Below are 19,294 nucleotides of genomic sequence, written 5' to 3'. Positions count from 1 at the left end.
TTAGCACCATGGGTGATGTGTGTTATTTCAACCCACATCTATGAGTACTTTGTTGGCAAAGCACCAGGCTCTTCTGGCACCATTAATTATTCTGTGGTTCATGGAGGTATGGAAGCTGACAAAGTCGCTTCTCGTGTGTGTGCTTTTTTTCCCCCTTCTCTCTGTCTCTTTTTAAGGTATGAGTCTACCTTAAACTGTCCCTGACTCTAACTTAGAAATCTCTTCTGTGCCAAATGTTTTTCATTTGCCTCTGCAGATGACACGGCCCACTTCTTCCCTCCTGCGTCCTGTCCAGGAGGCTGGTCTCCGTGGACTGCACTGTGGGGTCCTTGCTCTCTGACTTCTGTTTAGTTTCTGCCAGTGGGAAATCCCGGGAGATCTCTCGAGGTGTAGAAGCGTAAGATCAGGCTATTTGTTCTCTCCTGCTTCTTTCGCTGCAGGGTCATCTCTGACTTGCTGCAACCCTAAGCTAGAGGTCATAGCTTCTGCCCTGGTGGCCTCTCTACCCAACTCTCCTGCTTGGCTCCAGCTTTGGTTCACCGCTTGGGGCAAGGATGTAATTCCCTCACTGTCCCCAGTGCTCTCCCTTGTCTTTTCCAAACCCTGTGCCCATAGCTTGTAGGAAGCCCCTTCTCTTGATGCCCCTCCAAGTACCTAATTATAGCAGAGGCCATTTCTTTGCTGCTAGAATCCTGACTGATACTGATTTCCCCCAGGTATATCTTATCTTTCAGAGTAGAATATAAGATAGACCTTATGCTATCTACTTTTTTCTCTCTTAGAGCACTCCCTAAGTTTTATTGTCTCCCCCCCCCCCACCCCGATTCCCTCTAGTGTTTTCTGCCAGCAGAAAATCTCTCCCGACAGCTGAAATCTCTGGGACAAGTTTCGCCACACATACTGACCTTGGCGGTGAGCAGATGAAAGGTTCTGTCTTGCTAAAATACTTGTGAAACTTTGGCGTCAGAGGGATGACTTCATATCATGTATAACTCAAATCGTTGGAAGTTTTACACTTGCCCTTGGTTTTATCTATAAACATGACTGAGAGTCTTTCGTGCCTTGGTGAATTTGGGGGAGACAGGGATTAGAGATTAAGTCTGGAGAAAATAAGATCCCACACACTCGCTCGTTCTAAAATTCATCACAAATATTAGGAATAGAGTAAAGACAACATGGAAGAAATGCCAGGAAAATATTCATTATATACGTGAGATAACAGGGTTAACCCAAACTGCTCTTCGCCGTGAGGCAGTTCTTACATTTAGAGGTAGTTCCTTATGCGTGACTGCAATATTATCTCTAGAGAGCAAATTATTCATGCATCTTCCTGACATCTTTCATCGAAGGACCATTTAAAAGACGGAGACTTGCAGAAGCATCATGCTTTCAATTACCTTGTGTATGTCTCGGCACTTGTTAGGGCCTCCTGAAGATGCCACTGAAGTGAATTGATTTCTTTTCTCTTGAGATCATATTCTACTTTGAAAGGTCAGACATCCCCAGGGGGGAATCAGTAAATCAAATGGACATTATCTTCTCCCTTTGCAACTGACGGTACTAATGGCCTGAACCCAGATGGGAACTTGAACCTGCATTTTAAATGAGCACTCACCTGAGGTCTGGACTCACTGAGGTTCAGGTTCTTTATGCCTCTGCGCAGAAGGAATTCAGCGAGAGACACAGTGACAGGCAAGAAATAGATTTATTAGGATAGGACGCTTGTGAGAGATGCAAGCAGGCAGCCACGGACACTCTGCCCCAAGGATCCGGTGGGCTATGGTTTTATCATCTGGGGGGGAGTGGGGGTGGGAGAAGCCCACCTCTTCCTTTCTGGGAGTAGCAGCTCCTCCTTGGTATCCAGTAAGTTGTGCAAATCAGCAGAAGGGTGGCCCTCAAACTCCTGCCCTTGGTCTGAATCTGAACACAGCCCTCACCCCATTCCCCACCCAAGGACCTGAGGCAATTCTCGCACTTCCACTAGTCAAGCAAGCCTGCCTTGTGCTGATGGCTTTCTTTCTTTTTTTTTTTTTTTTTGTCTTTTTGCTGCTTCTTTGGGCTGTTCCCGCGGCATATGGAGGTTCCCAGGCTAGGGGTCGAATCCGAGCTGTAGCCCCTGGCCTACGCCAGAGCCACAGCAACGCAGGATCCGAGCCGCGTCTGGAACCTACACCACAGCTCACGGCAACGCCGGATCGTCAACCCACTGAGCAAGGGCAGGGACCGAACCCGCAACCTCATGGTTCCTAGTCGGATTCGTTAACCACTGCGCCACGACGGGAACTCCCTGATGGCTTTCTTGAGCAGTTGTTAACTTACAGGGATCTCCCAATGTCCCCTACGTTTCCCTCTTTAAGGTCCTTTATCGGACTTCTACAACTCTCTGTGCCCGCTCCATCCCTATCACCTTGACAAACAAATGCTTGCCCACTGAGTTATCTTCACATTCCTTAGATCCCAGTGTTCTCTGAAGGTGCGCCTGAGTCCTGAGATCTCTGGCAATTCCAGCATTTACTGTGTGCATGATTCCCAGTGTTGAAATACCTGAGAGCCGTGACCCATAATTGGGCAATCGAAGTAGCATTTATAGGAGAAGACTTGTGTAAGAACTCGGGGCTTGAGGTCCACTGTGAAGGGTAGGTCAGGTTTGACCTTGCCAGTGATTGGAATGATAATCCCACTTCTTCTCAGAAACAGGAACATTAGGGCCTGCAGCTGAAACTGTCAGGGTGAACTCGCTTCGGCTGGTGTCCAGTTGAGCATCAGACGTCACAGGAGGATGGGCTGTAAAGGTCCCGCATTAACCTGAAATTTTGGACGGAAGATTATGGGAGCTGCCTGGGGTGAACGTGGCATGACAGTAGCAAAAACACTGATTTCAACAGAGTCTTCAGTGTTGCCAACACCCAAAGCTCTGTCCTAGAAGATCTGTGCAGCACTTGCAAAGGAAGGAGCTGGAAAGCAGTTATGGGAGGTTTCCTTCTTCGGCTAATTCAACAGCTATTTGAAGAGGTCGCGAGAGTAACTGAGCTAGTGCCCTGTGGGGCTCCTGGGCACACACACTTTCTGTGTCCTCCATTTCTTGTTTTTAGGGAATAAGCCTCAGCTTCCAGGACCTTCCCTGAGTTCCAAAGGGCACTTGCTAATCAGGGAAGGGCGGGGATGCAGAGAGCAGGGAGGAGCCGTCCAGAGACCACACTGCAGCCTTGGGGCAGGTCCTGGTTCCTTCTGATGAGACTGTTACTGTGTCGTCCGTATTAAGTCGCCAGAGGACACAACTGACCACCCTGCATGATCCGAACCCCTGCCTACGAGATTTAGTAAATCAGTGGTTCAGATCGTGGGGCTCTTGGTAGAAAAGGTTGCTGTTGACTTGAGCAATCATCGTCTTAACCTGTGTTTTCTCTTGCATGTGACAGTATTGCTGCTGTGGCATCTGCCTCCAGTGCAGCCACATGCCGCCAAAAGAGCCACCTCCATGCCGGCGAAAGCCCTCACTGACCACTAGGGGGCACTGCGGCAGCGGGGAGCGCCGGAGAGCGGGCGAGTGAGTGATGGGGGGGGGAGAGTTGGGCCCCAGAGCTGGACCCACGCCACTGAGGGCTCCCCACCCCCTCCCCTGCCCTTGGGATGTGCGTTCTGCCTGGGCCCCCCACTCCCAGAAGCCACCCCAAGGATACAGCCTTGAACAGGAAAGTGATGTTGAGACTATCTGAATGGTACATGCGATGGAACCCACTTAAAGCCTCGAGATGCACTTAAATGTTTTGAAGTCCAGTTGATTTGCAGTGTTGTGCCAGTTTCTGCTGTTCAGCGTGGCGACCCAGTCACGTGTGTATATACACCACGTCCTCGTGTGTTCTTCCATCATGTTCGCTCACAAGCGACTGGATAGAGTTCCCTGTGCTGTTCAGCAGGCCCTCGTTGCTTCTCCATTCTTCTTCTTCTGCTTCTTTCATCTTTATTTATGTATTTATTTATTACTTATTTACTTAGTTACTTTGTCTTTTTAGGGCCACAGCCATGGCATGTGGAAGTTCCCAGGCTAGGGGTCCAATAGGAGCTGCAGCTGCCAGCCTACCCCACAGCCACCAGCCTACGCCGCAGCCACAGCAAGGCCAGATCCGAGCCACATCTGCGACCTACACCACAGCTCCTGGCAATGCTGGATCCTTAACCCACCGAGTGAGGCCAGGGATCGGACCCACATCTTCATGGATCCTAGTTGGATTTGTTACCGCTGGCCACGACAGAACTCCCTTCCCTTACTTTTGAGAGCTATGTTCCCTGAGTGTAGAATTTTAGGTTGGCTGTTATCTCCTTTCAGCATTTTGCAAATCCGTTTCAACTGTTTTTTGGCTTCCTTTGTTATTACTAAGGAATCAGCATAGTTCCAACCATCTCTGGGTCAAAGGTCATCTGTCTGTTCTTTCTGATTACTTTTTAAGACATTCTCTTTGTTTTGATGCCCACAGTTTTACTATTATGGGTTAGGCTGTGAATTCTTTCTTTTTCCGTTCTTTTGGCGGAGGGGGGGCGGGGAGAACATGCCTGCAGCATATGGAAGCTCCCAGGCTAGGGGTCGAATCACACAGAGCTACAGCTGCTGGCCTACACCACAGCCACAGCAACACAGGATCCAAGCCACATCTGCAACCCATACCACAAAAAAAAAGATTGAGTGTTCTCTGGTGGTGCTGTGGGTTAAGGATCAGGCATTGTCACTGCTGTAGCATAGGTTTGATTCCTGGCCTCAGGACTTCCACATGCCACAGGCATGGCCAAAAATAAAAATAATTTTTAAAAATAATCGACTCGTCAAGTTTCTACAAGCAGTTTTGGACTTTATTTATTTATTTACTTATTTATTTATTTTGGTTTTTTTAGGGCCGCTCCCACAGCATATGGAGGTTCCCAGGCTAGGGGTCTAATCGCAGCTGTAGCCGCTGGCCTACACCACAGCCACAGCAACCCAGGATCTGAGCCGAGTCTGCGACCTACACCACAGCTCATGGCAACGTGGGATCCTTAACCCACTGAGCGAGGCCAGGGATCGAACCCGCAACCTCACGGTTCCTAGTCAGATTTTTTAACCACTGCGCCACGATGGGAACTGCAGTTTGGGATCTTAAACCTCCATTGTCAGGATTCTAAAAGGCATAGAAACAGGATTCTAAAAGGCAGAACAACATCCATCCACTGATGACCCTAGTTGTTTTACTCTGTTCAAGACAGAGCAGTGGCGACTGTCCGTAATGAGGCTTCCTCTCCAGGGTTGAGTCCATTTTGAGCATCACCCCATGGAAACGGGGGATGTTGACCTTGCGTCTTAACACTTCTAGCCTGTGAAGGGACCACAGCTGCGCGGGACAGGTGAGAGCAAAGGGGAAAGAGTTTGAAGCAGGAACTGGGTATGGCTGAGACAGGGAGGAAGCGCTGTGCACAGGTAAATTCAACAGCCATTCTTGTTATTGCTGCAAGATTCTGAGAAATGGGCTAACCTCCATTGTAGACCACAGACTTCCTGGGGACTGTGTGCTGTGATGTGTGTAAAAATAATCCTCTGGTCTCTTTACCATGTTACTTCTAGAAAAGTGGTACAGGTATATTTTTACATGCATAAGTAAGTAGCACCTGGGTTAAAAAAGGATGTCAAATTATGAAGCGGAACCAGAAAATACGTAAAAGAGCCAATATTGTTGAAAAAAAATAACCTGCAAAGCCTTTGAGGCTTTGAGCTTCAGGAGGTGCGAAAATGGGGTCCAGCTGTGCATAGGAAGAGACAATAAACTCACGTTGTAGAAGGGCCTGGAAACAAGGTAGTGTGATAACTTGTGGCCACTTTTTTTTTTCCTTTGTCATATATATTTTTTAATATTTTCACCCAGTCTCTGCTTTGCCTTTTTTTTAATTTTAATTTTTATTTCTGTATATATATATTTTTTCTACTGCACAGCATGGTGACTCAGTTATACATACATGTATACATTCTTTTTTCTCACATCATCATGCTCCATCATAAGTGACTAGACAGAGTTCCCAGGGCTACACAGCAGGATCCCATTGCTCATCCATCCCGAAGGCAACATTCTGCATCTATTGACCCCCAGCTCCCAGTCCCTCCCACTCCCTCCCCTTCCCCCTTGGCCACCACAAGTCTCTTCTCCAAGTCCATGATTTTCTTTTCTTTGGAAAGGTTCCTTTGTGCCATATATTAGATTCTGGATATAAGCAATATCATATAGTATTTGTCTTTCTCTTTCTGACTCACTTCACTCAGTATGAGTCTCTAGTTCTTTTCATGTTGCTGCAACTGGCATTATTTTGTTCTTTTTTATGACCAAGTAGTATTCCATTGTGTATGTATACCACATCTTCCTAGTCCAATCATCTATCAGTGGACATTTGGGTTGATTCCATGTCTTGGCTATTGTGAATAGTGCTACAGTGAACATGCGGGTACATGTGTCTTCTTGAAGTAGAGTTTTGTCCAGATACATGTATGGCCACGTTTACAGTCAGTCCACCACAAGTGAGTGGCCTGGTTATGTTCAACTATACCAGAATGGCTGCAATTTTTCAGCTTTATTGAATTTTAATTGGCATAAAATAAAATTCATTCACCTTTTTTAGTAGATTCAATAATCAATTTAAAAATATTTCCAAGTCTTGGTATTTTCCATTAGCTGATATATGTGCATGCATGTTGCAATGTATCTCCCTTTTATTTTATTCTGCTATTTTTACATTTGTTCCCTTTCACCCATTTCTCCCACTCCCACCCTCAGTGCCTGTCTCTGGCAACCACCAATCTCTTCTCTGTATCCATGACCTTGGCGTTTGTTTTGTTTTGTTTAGATTCCATATTTAAGTGAGTTTATAGAGTATTTGCCTTTCTCCGTCCAATTGATTTTATTTAGTGTGCTGCCCTCCAGTCTATCCATGTTATCACAAATGGCAAGTTTAATGGGTGAATAGTATTCCGGGGTGTGTGTGTGTGTGTGTGTGTGTGTGTGAGAGAGAGAGAGAGAGAGAGAGAGAGAATGTCCTTAGCCATCCATCAGTGGACTTTTAGACTGTCTCTGTATCTCGACTATTGCAAATAATACTGCAAGGAGGAGTTCCCGTCGTGGCGCAGTGGTTAACGAATCCGACTAGGAACCATGAGGTTGCGGGTTCGGTCCCTGCCCTTGCTCAGTGGGTTAACGATCCGGCGTTGCTATGAGCTGTGGTGTAGGTTGCAGACGCGGCTCGGATCCCCCGTTGCTGTGGCTCTGGCGTAGGCCGGTGGCTATAGCTCCGATTCGACCCCTGGCCTGGGAACCTCCATATGCCGCGGGAGCAGCCCAAGAAATAGCAACAACAACAACAAAAATAATAATAATAATAATACTGCAAGGAACATGGCGGTGCAGATATCTTTACTAGTTAGTGTTCTCATGGTCTTTGGATAAATACCCAGAAGTGACATTGCTAAACCCTATGGAGTTCTAGTTTTAATATTTTGAGGGGAGTTCCCGTTGTGGCACAGTGGTTAACAAATCCAACCAGGAACTATGAGGTTGCAGGTTCGATCCCTGGCCTTGCTCAGTGGGTTGAGGATCCGACGTTGCCATGAGCTGTGGTGTAGGTCACAGACGCGGCTCGGATCCCGAGTTGCTGTGGCTGTGGTGTAGGCCGGTGGCTACAGCTCCGATTGGACCCCTAGCCTGGGAACCTCCATGTACCACGGGAAAAGGCAAAAAGACAAAAAAAAAAATTTCTTTTTGAGGAAACTTCATACTATTTTCTGCAGTGGCTGCACCAGGTTTCACTCCTACCAACAATCCATGAGATTGAGGTTCCCTTTTCTTCACAGCCTCACCAACACTCTTTATTTCTTGACTTTTTGATGATAGTTATCCCAACAGGTGTGAGGTGATATCGTCATTTCTCTCTCTTCTTTTTTTCCTTTTAGGGCCACACGCATGATGTACAGAAGTGCCCAGGCTCGGGGTCCAATTGGAGCTGTAGCCATCACAGCCACGGCCACACAGGATCCAAGTCGAGTCTGAGACCTACCACAGCTCACGGCAACGCCAGACCCTTAACCCACTGAACAAGGCCAGAGATTGAACCGGCGACCTCCCGGATACTAGTTGGGTTCATTACCACTGAGCCATGATAAGAACTCCTTCATTTCTCTTTTCGATAGTTTGTTAGTGGATAGAAACGCAGCTGGTTTTTGTATATTAGTTTTACATCCTGCAATTTTACTGAATTCTTTGATGAGCGCTCGTGGTTTTCTAACGGCATTTTTAGGATTTTCTATATAGGGTATCACGTCATCTGCAAATAGCGACAGTTCTAGTTCTCTCTTTCCAATTTGGACTCTTTTTAGTTCTCTTTAAAATGACTGTGGCAAGGACTTCCAAAACGATGCTGAATAGAAGGGGTGAGAGAGAGCCTCCTTGTCTTGATCTTGGAGGGCATGCTTTCAGCATTTCACCGTTGAGTATGTTGGCACCTGTGTTTTCCACTGTACCATCTAATCTACAGATGATTCCTCCTGCTGTATGTTTTATTCCAGGTATTGTATTCTTCAGCTCTGTTTGGTTTTTCTCTACATTTTCAACCTCTTGTTAAATCTTTACTGTGTTTATCCATCAGTGTCCTCATAGAATGAGCTTCCCAGAGTGGCTGCTGCCCAGGTCTCTGTCCACAGGGGAGTCCCGGTTGCCTCCTGCCTCTCTGGGAGGCTCTCCAGGATCAGCAGGTGGGTCTGCCCCAGGCTCCTTTCCCGTTACTGCTCTGGGTCTCAGAGCCTGTGAGATTTTGTTTGTGCCCTTTAAGAGTGGCATCTTTGGAGTTCCTGTCATAGCTCAGTGGTTAACGAACCCGAATAGGAACCATGAGGTTGCGGGTTCGGTCCCTGCCCTTGCTCAGTGGGTTAAGGATCCGGCGTTGCCCTGAGCTGCGGTGTAGGTTGCAGACGCGACTCAGATCCTGCATTACTGTGGCTGTGGCATAGGCCGGTGGCTGCAGCTCCGATTCGACCCCTAGCCTGGGAACCTCCATATGCTATGGGACCAGCCCCAGAAAAGGCAAAAAGACAAAAAAAAAAAGTGGGATCTCTGTCTCTGGCCTTGAGTGTCAGATGTTTGGGGAGGCTCATCTTTCTGGTACAGGATTCCTGCTCCCCTCCCCAGGCCCCTTGCTCCTTGGGGAGCACCTCTGCAGTTATGATTTTCTTCCCATTTGTGGGTTGCCTATCTCAGCGTGTGGGTTTTGAGTGTGTCCCCTCTTATCTGCCTTATTGTGGTTCCTTCTTTATATTTTTAGTAGAGGAAAATCTTTTCTGCTAGTTTTCCGGTCACAGTTGCTTTCTAAACAGTTGGCATTTTGGTGTTCCCATAGAAGGCAGTGAGCTCAGGGACTTCCTCCTCTGCCATCGTGGCCACGCTCTGAAGGGCACCTCTCTGGGGTTTGACCCAGGAGTTTGTGCTCGAATTTCAGCGCCTGACCCATATGTCTTCCCTCCCTATAGAGTCTTTGCATGGTTTTCTCATAGGATAGCAACTAGTCTGATGTGGCTATTGAACTGTCAATTAAGCAAAAAGAAATAAAATTAGCCATTCAATTCTTCAATCACACTCTTCACATTCAAGGACTCAAGAACTTGTGTGGCTAGCGCCTACCACGGTCAACTAGACAAAACAGTCCCATCCTTGCAGAAAGGTCCAGCACCACTAGGTAATCATGTGGGCAGGTCTCTTGCAACCAAGTTTGGATAGCTCCTCCCCCACTTCCTCTCTCCACCTCTTTCCCAATAGTTTAGTAGCACCTCTGGTTAGCAAGGCCTTCAAAGCTAGCCAAAGGAGCAGGACCCACATTTTTTAGGTAAGGAATAGGGGAGTTGGTGGGAAGGCAGGGAGGGAAATGTGTGCTTTAGGGGAGAGGGCACTTCTGCCCTGGATCTATATGTTAAACCGCCCTGTGAACCTGCTCACAGAATGTCGTTCTCATTTGTTTCTGTTTCCTGCTTTTGCTGCTTTTAGGCTGTAATCTGTTTCATAGGCAGCGCCCTCCAGATTGATGCCTCTTTCAGGGGTCACTGCCTGGAGGATCCTTGTACCAGTAAATGATTGCTTTTACCATCAAGAGCATTTATAAGTAAACGTGAAGCTGTTAGGAATAGGGTTAGCTGAGCAGACAGGATTAGCTCTGTGGGGAGCTAGTGGCATAGAGAGCACTGGGAGATGGAAGAAGCACAGCTCAGCCTGCCTCCGTCTCGAAGCCAGCACACAGTTCAGGATGAGAGATGCTGTTACCTCGTTAACTATCTGCTCAGAGTTGCCCCTTTGGACCCTGTCTCCTCAGGAACAGTCCCTTAGTGGCCTTTGCCCAGAGTTAGGGAAGGAGGTAGGAGATCGGAGGCGAGAGGGATGCCTTGTTACTGTCCGCAGCTCCGGAGAAGCTGGGGGCCAATGGGTGCTTGTTCCTTAGGCAGTAGGAGGAGAACTCAGCCCTCCGACGTCAGTAGGGAGAAAAGTTCCGTCCTCTGGTTTTACATCTGAATCAGGAGAAACAGAGCAGCTTTAAAGAAGGTTGAAGCGACAAACCACATGGTGGATGGAGGCTTTAAGAAACACCCGACATCTATTTTGTCTTCCTATCTATGGTGTCTCACTCCTTCTACTCACACCAATCCCCCACATCAACTTTGTGACCAAAGCTGAGTTTTCAATAGTCTCTGACTTCTCCCCAGTTTCCAAGAAGCGGTTTTCTACTCCTTATCCCTCGGCCACCTTCAAAAGAAGTGCCCTTCTTTCTGACAGTGTTTCAAATTTACATTTAATGACTTCCTGTCAGATGAGCCTGTCTTTGACAACTAGCATTTCCAGCCTATTCTAGTTAAAATCTGCTCTAATAAGGGGTCTTCAAATGGCTTTCTTCATTGTCAAACATTAGTAGGCAGCAATGAAAGAAAATATCTAAAACCTAATACTATGTTTCAATAATATGAAGAGTTTCTTTAACAAGGAAAGGATAGTCTTTTTCACAAATCAGATGTGGGCTGGACATAAAGATCAATCAGAGAGGAGGCAAGAATCAGGGGGATTTTTTAAAAATTAATTTTTTTTCAGCCACACCCATGGCATATGGGAGTTCCCAGGCCAGGGGTCCAATCAGAGCTGCAGTTGCCAGCCTACACCACGGACGACACCAGATCTGAGCTGCACCTGTGACCTATGCTGCAGCTTGCAGCAATACCAGATCCTCAACCCACTAAGCAAGGCCAGGGATCGAACCCTCATCCTCACAGAGACGACACTGGGTCCTTAACCCACTGAGCCACAACTGAAACTCCAGGGGGATGTTTTAAAATCAATGCGCTTACTTAAAAAATATGTATTGAGAGTCACTCTTTGTCCAATATCACCCTTGCCCCCAGGGAGTAAAGGGCCATATAAGACACAGACGATTCACCATCACAGACGTTACAGTCTATGAAGAGACAGTTAAAATGAGGACAAATAATTTTCTCTTGTAATGTGGATTCTGTGGACATGCTTGGAGCGCACCAACTCCATTGCAAAGCTATCTCGTTGGTTGGTGATGGTGGTAGAGACGCCAGTTCTAGAGAAGTGACAGGATGCTGAGGCCTGAGAACTGAACAGGAATGAGCTGAGCATGAGGCTGGTCGGGGGAATGGTCCAGGGAGAGCTTAGAGGATTGAGCGAGCATGGATGAGACCAGTATGGCTAAAGCCTGTTGAGAGAAAGAGACAGCAATTGACAGTGCAAGGCCTTCTGGACTTTTCCAAGGGCCTTCAACTATTTGAAAAATAAAAAGCAAAAGGACGTCATTAGGGAATTTAAACAAGAGCCCCCCCCCCAAATCAAATTTCCGTTTCAGAAAGGCATCTGATTATTAGGTAGAGAAGGTATGGAAGACAAATACCACTTGGGAGGCTGCTGTGGTCCCACCAAGTGGCGGTGGTTTGGATCAACATGACGATGGGGAGCCATGGATACTTTTGTGTTTAGGGGAAGTAAAATCAATAGGACTTGGTGATGGACTGATGCTCAAGTTAGGAAAGAGGCGTTGTAGATGAACCCCAAGATTTTTCATGAGCCTCAGGGAGGCCATTTACTGAAATGGGGGCCAGCTGGGGATGGAGGTCCAGGGGTCTGTTTTGTCCGCGTTCTGTTTCACATGCCCATAAAATTGCCAGGTGGAGAAGTTGAATGGGATCTAAAAGTCTGGAACCCTGAGGAGGGTCCAGGCTGCAGACTGCCTGTAACCAGCATTCCAAACAGTCACTCGCTGACCGGAGTGGGGAGTGGTACCTAGAACCAGTGCCGAGGAAGCCCTGGAAGCACTTCCATCTGTGTAAAGCAAAGTGCACAGTCTGCAGGGAGACTCATAAAGAGAATTGAGATGTATTGGGAAACAGAGGAGAGGAAATCGAGGAGGAAGTTCATGGAAGAAGAGAAACTATTGGTAATGAAGTCGACACATTTCCAGTTACTCTCTGTCTCCCTAAAATGACCTGTCGTGTTTATTTCCAGGTGTTCAAACTACGATGGCAGCCCAGGACCCCAGTAAACCCAAGACCAGCCATGGTGAGAGACTGGGAAGGCCAGGCTGGAGGGAGGAGGGCTGGCGGGGGGTGGGGTGGGGGGGCTCTCTCCTGTCCAGCCAGCCAGTCACTGTCTGCGCGAGAGCAAACCATTTTCAATCCCATTTCTTATTTTCCCTTCTTTCACTCTGCTCTTTCCTTTCTCTCCACCGTCTCTCTTTTCTCCTCAGGATGTAGCTTTTTTTGAAGTTCCTGGGCTAGGGGTCTAATCCAAGCTGCAGCTGCCAGCCCACTCCACAGCCACAGCAGCATGGGATCCAGATGCGTCTGTAATCTCCACCACAGCTCACAGCAGCGCTGGATCCTTTAACCCACTGAGCGAGGCCAGGGATCAAACCCCTATCCTCATGGATACCAGTCAGGTTCTTAACCCACTGAGCCACAACAGGAACTCCCTCACAATAGAGTTTAACCACTTAGAGGAAGAGAATTAAAAACACCCTGACTCAACAACAACAACAACAATAATGACAAAAAAAGACAAAAGACAAAAAACAAACAAACAAAAAAAACAAAACACCCTGACTGATCCCAGGCTTGATCATTTTTCTGCTTTGAAAAATCTTGCTGCTTCCTGCAGTGGGGACACACCAGAACAGTGGCTTATAGCTTTTCTGGTTGCTTTCCTGCTCCTCTCTTTAGCCTGAGAGAGGACTGGGAAGGGGGATCGTGGGCATAATTAATTGCTCATTTAGGTCCCAAATTTCCCTGCTCCTCGTGGCTTCACTATGTCCGATAAATTCAATAGACTTATCTCTCAGCTTTCGCTTTACTTCCTTATCCATAGAAATAGATTATATCATTTGAATTTCTGCTGTTTGGCAAACCACCCCGCAATTTAGGAGCTTACAACAACAATGATTTCATGGGCTCTCCATTTTGCGGGTCTGTTGGGCAGTCTTTGGGGCTAGGCCAACTTGGCTTAATCTCAGCCAGGCTGACTCGTGCACGTGCAGAGGCTGGTGGTTCGGGATGCACAGGGATACCTTGGGAAGCCTCACAGGCATGTCTGGTCATCAGCAGGCTCTTGGGCAGGCCGGGGGGCGGGGGGGGGGGGGACAGAAGTCACAGGGCCTTGAGTCCCTCATCAAGTAGACTAGTCCAGACCTCTTCATAGGGCAGATGTTATGGTTCCCAAAAGCAGAAAGAAAAGTCAAACCGCAGTCTGTCAGCATTTTTGGAGTCTCTGCTGGATCGTGTTTTCACGATCCGATTGTCCAGAGTCAGTCACATGGCCCAGTCAGAGTCAAGGATGCCGAAACAGACTCAGACTCTTGATGAGAGGAGCTGCAAATCCACATCCCCTGGAAGGACGGAGATGGACTGATCCAGGGCGCAGTGGGTGACGAATCGGACCACAGTGGCTCGGGTCGCAGCTGTAGCTGGGATGCGATCCCGGGCGCCAGAACTTCCATATCCTGTGGGTGCAGCTGTAAGAAGAAGGGGGAAACATCCTGAAGACGTTACCTGTATACATGTATTAACGAGCCATGTCTCTCTACCACATACAAATACAGAAGGAGCTGTTAGAGGATTGGGTGTTTAACTGAACACACGGTTATTTTAAAAACATAGTTTCAGTTGCTGTGTGCTGCTGCCCCGATATTAACTTTTAACTCCCCTAGGAAGTCAAATATGCTCCAACAGGAAAAATTAAGAAGGCATAATTATACAGATGTTAAGCTGTATCCCCCACCCCCATTTATCAGGTATCAGGGATTTGTATAATCACTCCAGAGAACTGTCAATATGGTTTGTCTCTAACTCTTCAACCTATTAATTTAAAAATATCAAAACTTCAGAGTTCCCGTCGTGGCACAGTGGTTCACGAATCCGACTAGGAACTATGAGGTTGCGGGTTCGATCCCCGGCCTTGCTCAGTGGGTTAAGGATCTGGCGTTGCCGTGAGCTGGTCGCAGGCGAGGCTTGGATCCCACGTTGCTGTGGCTATGGTGTAGGCTGGCAGCTACAGCTCGGATTCGACCCCTAGCCTGGGAACCTCCACATGGCACGGGAGCAGCCCTAGAAAAGGAAAAAAAAAAAAATATATATATATATATATCAAAACTTCACTAGATTTCTAGGCTAAGGTGATTAACTTTAAACCTAAAGTTTTGTCCTTCCCAGGATCACCATCCCTAACTGGACTATTGTATGTGTGAAGGATGGAAGGTTACTTCGGCTTCCTACAGGGGTAGCCCTTTTCTCCCCTGCAAGACTGTGATGGATGGTGTAACCCAACTACTTGGCTTCTTAATGGGAAAAATAAAAGTTTCATCTTGAATATAAGTGGCGCGCGGTGGGGGGGGGAGAGATATTTCCCAGCCTCTTACCTACGCAAGGTCAGAGTAAGAAGCTCAAGGGGGGACCCTGAAACGTACCTAGGCAGTCCCCAAATACTGCAAGAAAGAACAGCAGGTCCAGAGGGCTTTCTATAGATGTCCCATGAGTGCAGAGGGCACTCGTGGGTGAGGAGCCTAACAGGGCATAGAGAAAGGCACCAGTGGGCAGAATCCTTGCAGGGAAGACCGTTGGAAGGTCATCCTAACACCGTTTGCCTTTTGTTTCCTGATGTTCCAGGGCTTAGAAAACAAAACCTCAGAGATTCACAGCTGAGACTTGTCTTAGTGGGTAAGACCGGGGCAGGAAAAAGTGCCACAGGGAACAGCATCCTGGGAAAGAAAGTGTTTCCTTCCGGCATTTCGGCAAGATCCATCACCAAGCACTGTGAGAAGGGAAAAAGCACCTGGAAGGAGAGAGAGGTGGTCGTCGTGGATACGCCTGGCATTTTTGACCCCGAGGTACAGGAGGAAGACACTATGAAGGAGATTTGTCGCTGCATGATCCTCACCTCTCCGGGGCCGCATGCCCTGCTCCTGGTCATCCCCCTGGGCCGTTACACGCCAGAAGAGCACAAGGCCAGCAGCAAGATCCTGACCATGTTTGGAGAGAGAGCCTTGCAGCACATGATTCTCTTGTTCACCCGGAAAGATGACTTGGAAGGCACTGATTTCCATGAGTACTTAAAGGAAGCTTCGGAAAGCGTTCAAGAGCTGATGGGCAAGTTCAGAAATCGCTACTGTGTGGTTAACAACAGGGCCACGGGAGAGGAGCGGAAGCGCCAGAGGGATCAGCTGCTGTCCCTGGTCGTGCGTGTGGTCAAGGAGCGCGGAGGAAGATACTACACCAATGACTTGTATGAAAAGACCGAGGAGGTGATCCAGAAACACATCCAAGCAATAGAAGAAAATCACAGGGCAGAGCTAGAGAGAGAGAAGGCGAAGATAAGACAGGAGTGTGAAGAGAAACTCAAAAGCCAGCAAGATGAACTGGAGCGCAAAAACCAAAGGACGCAGGTGGAGAGGCAGGTGGAGGAAAGGCAGGCTTTCTGGGATCAATGGCAGGAAGACGCCAGAGATAAAATTGATCTGAACAAGATTCTTGAAACCATCTTAAATGTATTGAGGGTAGCTTCCACCCTTTTCTCACTGTTCAAGCGTTAAACACTCAGATGCACCTTCATGAAACTCTGGCTCTCTTTCCTGCATATTTCCAGGCCGTCCTGCCCTGTGTAGGTCAGGCCAATCTCGTTTTCCTGTTTCTCAGGCTCTCCAGACTAAGAAGCAGAGTGAAGGTCACTGCTGGCAGTGGGTAGGTGCTTGATTGATTGAACAGGGGAGGGACAAATTCTCAATCTGTGAAACTCCAAAGCAGAAAGTATTGACACGCCCTACCCGTGGAGCCATTCTCAGAAGCACAGAGGCCAGATATGCAGGAGGCCAATGATGACCCCCTCTACTTCCCCCTAGTAAAATTTCTCCTCTGGATTTTCTCTAGATTGGTAGGTAATCTCCCCCACTGTGGCTTCTTCTCACTTAATTTTGCCCTTAAGACCCCAGCAATCATGTCACCCGGAGAAGTTATTAGTAAGTTCTGTTCTTCGCATTCGTTTTTTTAAATGATTTTTATTTTTTCCATTATAATTGGTTTGCAGTGTTCTGTCAATTTCAACTGTACAGCCAAGTGGCCCAGTCACACATACGTGTATATTCTTTTTCTCACATTATCCTCCATCACGTTCCGTCGCAAGTGACTAGATATAGTTCCCTGTGCCACACGGCAGGATCTTATTGCTTATCCACTCCAGATGCAATAGTTTGCATCTAGGAACCCAGACTCCCAGTCCATTCCACTCCCTCCCCCTCCCCCTTGCAACCACAAGTCTGTTCTCCAAGTCCATGCGTTTCTTTTCTGCGGCAAGGCTTGTTTGTGCCATATATTAGATTCCAGATATATTTGTTCTTTGCATTAGTTAAGCTTATAGATGGAGGCAGTTATAGAATGTTTCTAGATGAAGAGAAATTTGTTTACTTAGAATCTGACGGAAAGACTCGTTCCTTCTCCTATGGCCATTGAAGAACAAAGAGTTGTCTGGAAAATAGATCCTTTGGAACTGAACTAAGTGAAATGTCAGAAAAAATAAAAGACAGAGATTCCACAGATAGGAGGAAAAGATGTGATATATTCAGATGTACGTGTGGAAACTCTTTGACCAACATCAACCAGTTTGCAGAATAACCAGTTCTCTCCTTTTCCTGTGAAACCAACAGCTGCCACCTCACCTCCATCACCCCACCCCTTGGCAGCATACTGCTTCCTCCTCGCCCTGCTCCCCCACCCAACTACTTACTGTTATGATAATAAAACTTTTCTGTTCTCTATTTGTGCAAATGGGCATTTGTTCCTCCCACACACCCCCCCCTTGGAAAACACCACTACCACATCTTTCTTTCTTTTTTTTTTTTTTTGTCTTTTGTTGTTGTTGTTGTTGTTGTTGTTGTTGCTATTTCTTGGGCCGCTCCCGCGGCATATGGAGGTTCCCAGGCTAGGGGTTGAATCGGAGCTGTAGCCACCGGCCTACGCCAGAGCCACAGCAACGCGGGATCCAAGTCGCGTCTGCAACCTACACCACAGCTCACGGCAATGCCGGATCGTTAACCCACTGAGCAAGGGCAGGGACCGAACCCGCAACCTCATGGTTCCTAGTGGGATTCGTTAACCACTGCGCCACGACGGGAACTCCCACATCTTTCTTAACACAGAGCTGGGAGTTCCATTGTGGCTTAGCTGGTTAAGAATGCAACACAGTGTCCGAGAAGACGTGGGTTCAATCCCTGGCCCTGGTCAGTGGGTTAAGGATCCGGCATTGCCGCAAGCTTCGGCATAGGTCACAGATGCAGCTCGGATTTGGCATGGCTGTGGCTGTGGTGTAGACCTGCAGCTGCCACTCCAATTCAACCTCTAGCCCAGGAACAGCCGTATGCACTGCCATGTGCCGTAGGTGTGGCCATAAAAAGAACAAAGAAGAAGAAGACGGTGATGCTTTTGTTTGGTTTACTTTGTGATTTTTTTTTCTAGTTTTTCTGAAGTGAGAATTAATTTTCAATTTAAAAGGCTTTGGTGCAATGCATTTTCCTATGGTCACTTCTTTACATCCTATAGCTTCTGATATTTAGTATTTTCATGTGTATGAACTTTAAGAAATTCTAAAGTCTCAGTTTGTATTTTTCTTTTCAACAAGAGTTGATTAAGAGACGGTTTTAAAATTTCCAGATGGGAGGATTTTTTTGTTAAGTAATTTCTGGTTTTATCACATTGTGATGGGAAAGTGTTGTCTGTAAAACTTCTACATGATGGAACTCACTGAGGTTTGCTAATGTTATTTATATACAATCGATTTTTGTAAATGTTCTATATGCATCCACAAAAAGCATATTTTCCCTTATCATGCAGGGAGGGTATTCTCTACATATCCATGAGAGTTCCTGCTTCATTACATTTATTTATTTATTTATTTATTTATTTATTCATTTATTCATTTATTTATTTTAGGGCTGCACCCATGGCATATGGAGGTTCCCAGGCTAGGGGTCGAATCTGAGCTACAGCTGCCAGCCTATGCCACAGCCACAGCAACGCAGGATCCAAGCCATGTCTGTGACCTACGCCACAGCTCAGGGCAACAATGGATCCCTAACCCACTGGGTGAGGCCAGGGATCGAACCCACATCCTCATGGATACTAATCAGATTCGTTTCTGCTGCACCATGATGGGAACTCCTTAACCCTATTTTTAATTCCTCTGGAAGTAATAGTTGCCTCTGAAGAAAAAAATGCTTTGAAGAAGCTTGTAGAAATGAGTCCCCTGGGAGTATATGTCAGTTGCTTCTTGCGGAACAATTCAGAATTCGCTGGAGACAACTTACACGCTAAAATTAAACCTACACTACCTTTTAGGACATAAAAAGAAAACGTAGGAGTTCCTATTGTGGCTCAGAGAGTTAAGAAGCTGACTAGTATCCATGAGGATGCAGGCTCGATTCCTGGTCTCAATCACTGGGTTAAGGATCCAGGTTGCTGCAAGCTGCCGCATAAGTTGCAGTTGTGGCTCTGATCTGGTGTTGCTGTAGCTGTAGTGTAGGCCGGCAGCTGCAGCTCCAATTCGACCCCTAGCCCAGGAACTTCCATATGCCGCAGGTGCAGCCTCAAAAAGAGAAAAAAAGAGAGAGAGACAAAATGTAGATGTGTAATTTGTTTATAATTTTATAATCTTTCCTAATCCCACTTGTACTTCTAGGGGAATTATATAGCGAAATGTTGACTCTTGTT

General features: G+C 47.1%; 1 protein-coding gene across 2 annotated transcripts; it reads left to right on the top strand.

Moving 5' to 3' along the window:
• The first annotated feature begins 8,388 nt into the window (after nt 1-8,388).
• Nucleotides 8,389-17,346, top strand: GIMAP4 (GTPase, IMAP family member 4). 2 transcript variants are annotated; one of them, XM_047763548.1, is made up of 4 exons: nt 8,389-8,569; nt 8,650-8,755; nt 12,555-12,608; nt 15,206-17,346. In XM_047763548.1, the coding sequence occupies exons 2-4, from the start codon at nt 8,662-8,664 to the stop codon at nt 16,126-16,128; spliced, it is 1,071 nt and encodes a 356-aa protein (XP_047619504.1). In that variant the 5' UTR covers nt 8,389-8,569; nt 8,650-8,661; the 3' UTR covers nt 16,129-17,346. The 2 variants fall into 2 exon arrangements, with proteins under 2 accessions (XP_047619504.1, XP_047619505.1); XM_047763549.1 differs by lacking the exons at nt 8,389-8,569; nt 8,650-8,755 and adding an exon at nt 9,776-9,879.
• The last annotated feature ends 1,948 nt before the right edge of the window (nt 17,347-19,294 follow it).

The sequence above is a fragment of the Phacochoerus africanus genome, chromosome 16 (assembly GCF_016906955.1).
Source record: "Phacochoerus africanus isolate WHEZ1 chromosome 16, ROS_Pafr_v1, whole genome shotgun sequence".
Lineage (NCBI taxonomy): Eukaryota > Metazoa > Chordata > Mammalia > Artiodactyla > Suidae > Phacochoerus > Phacochoerus africanus.
The sequence above is the reverse complement of the archived record's forward strand: the minus strand, read 5'-3'. Positions and strand labels throughout refer to the sequence as shown.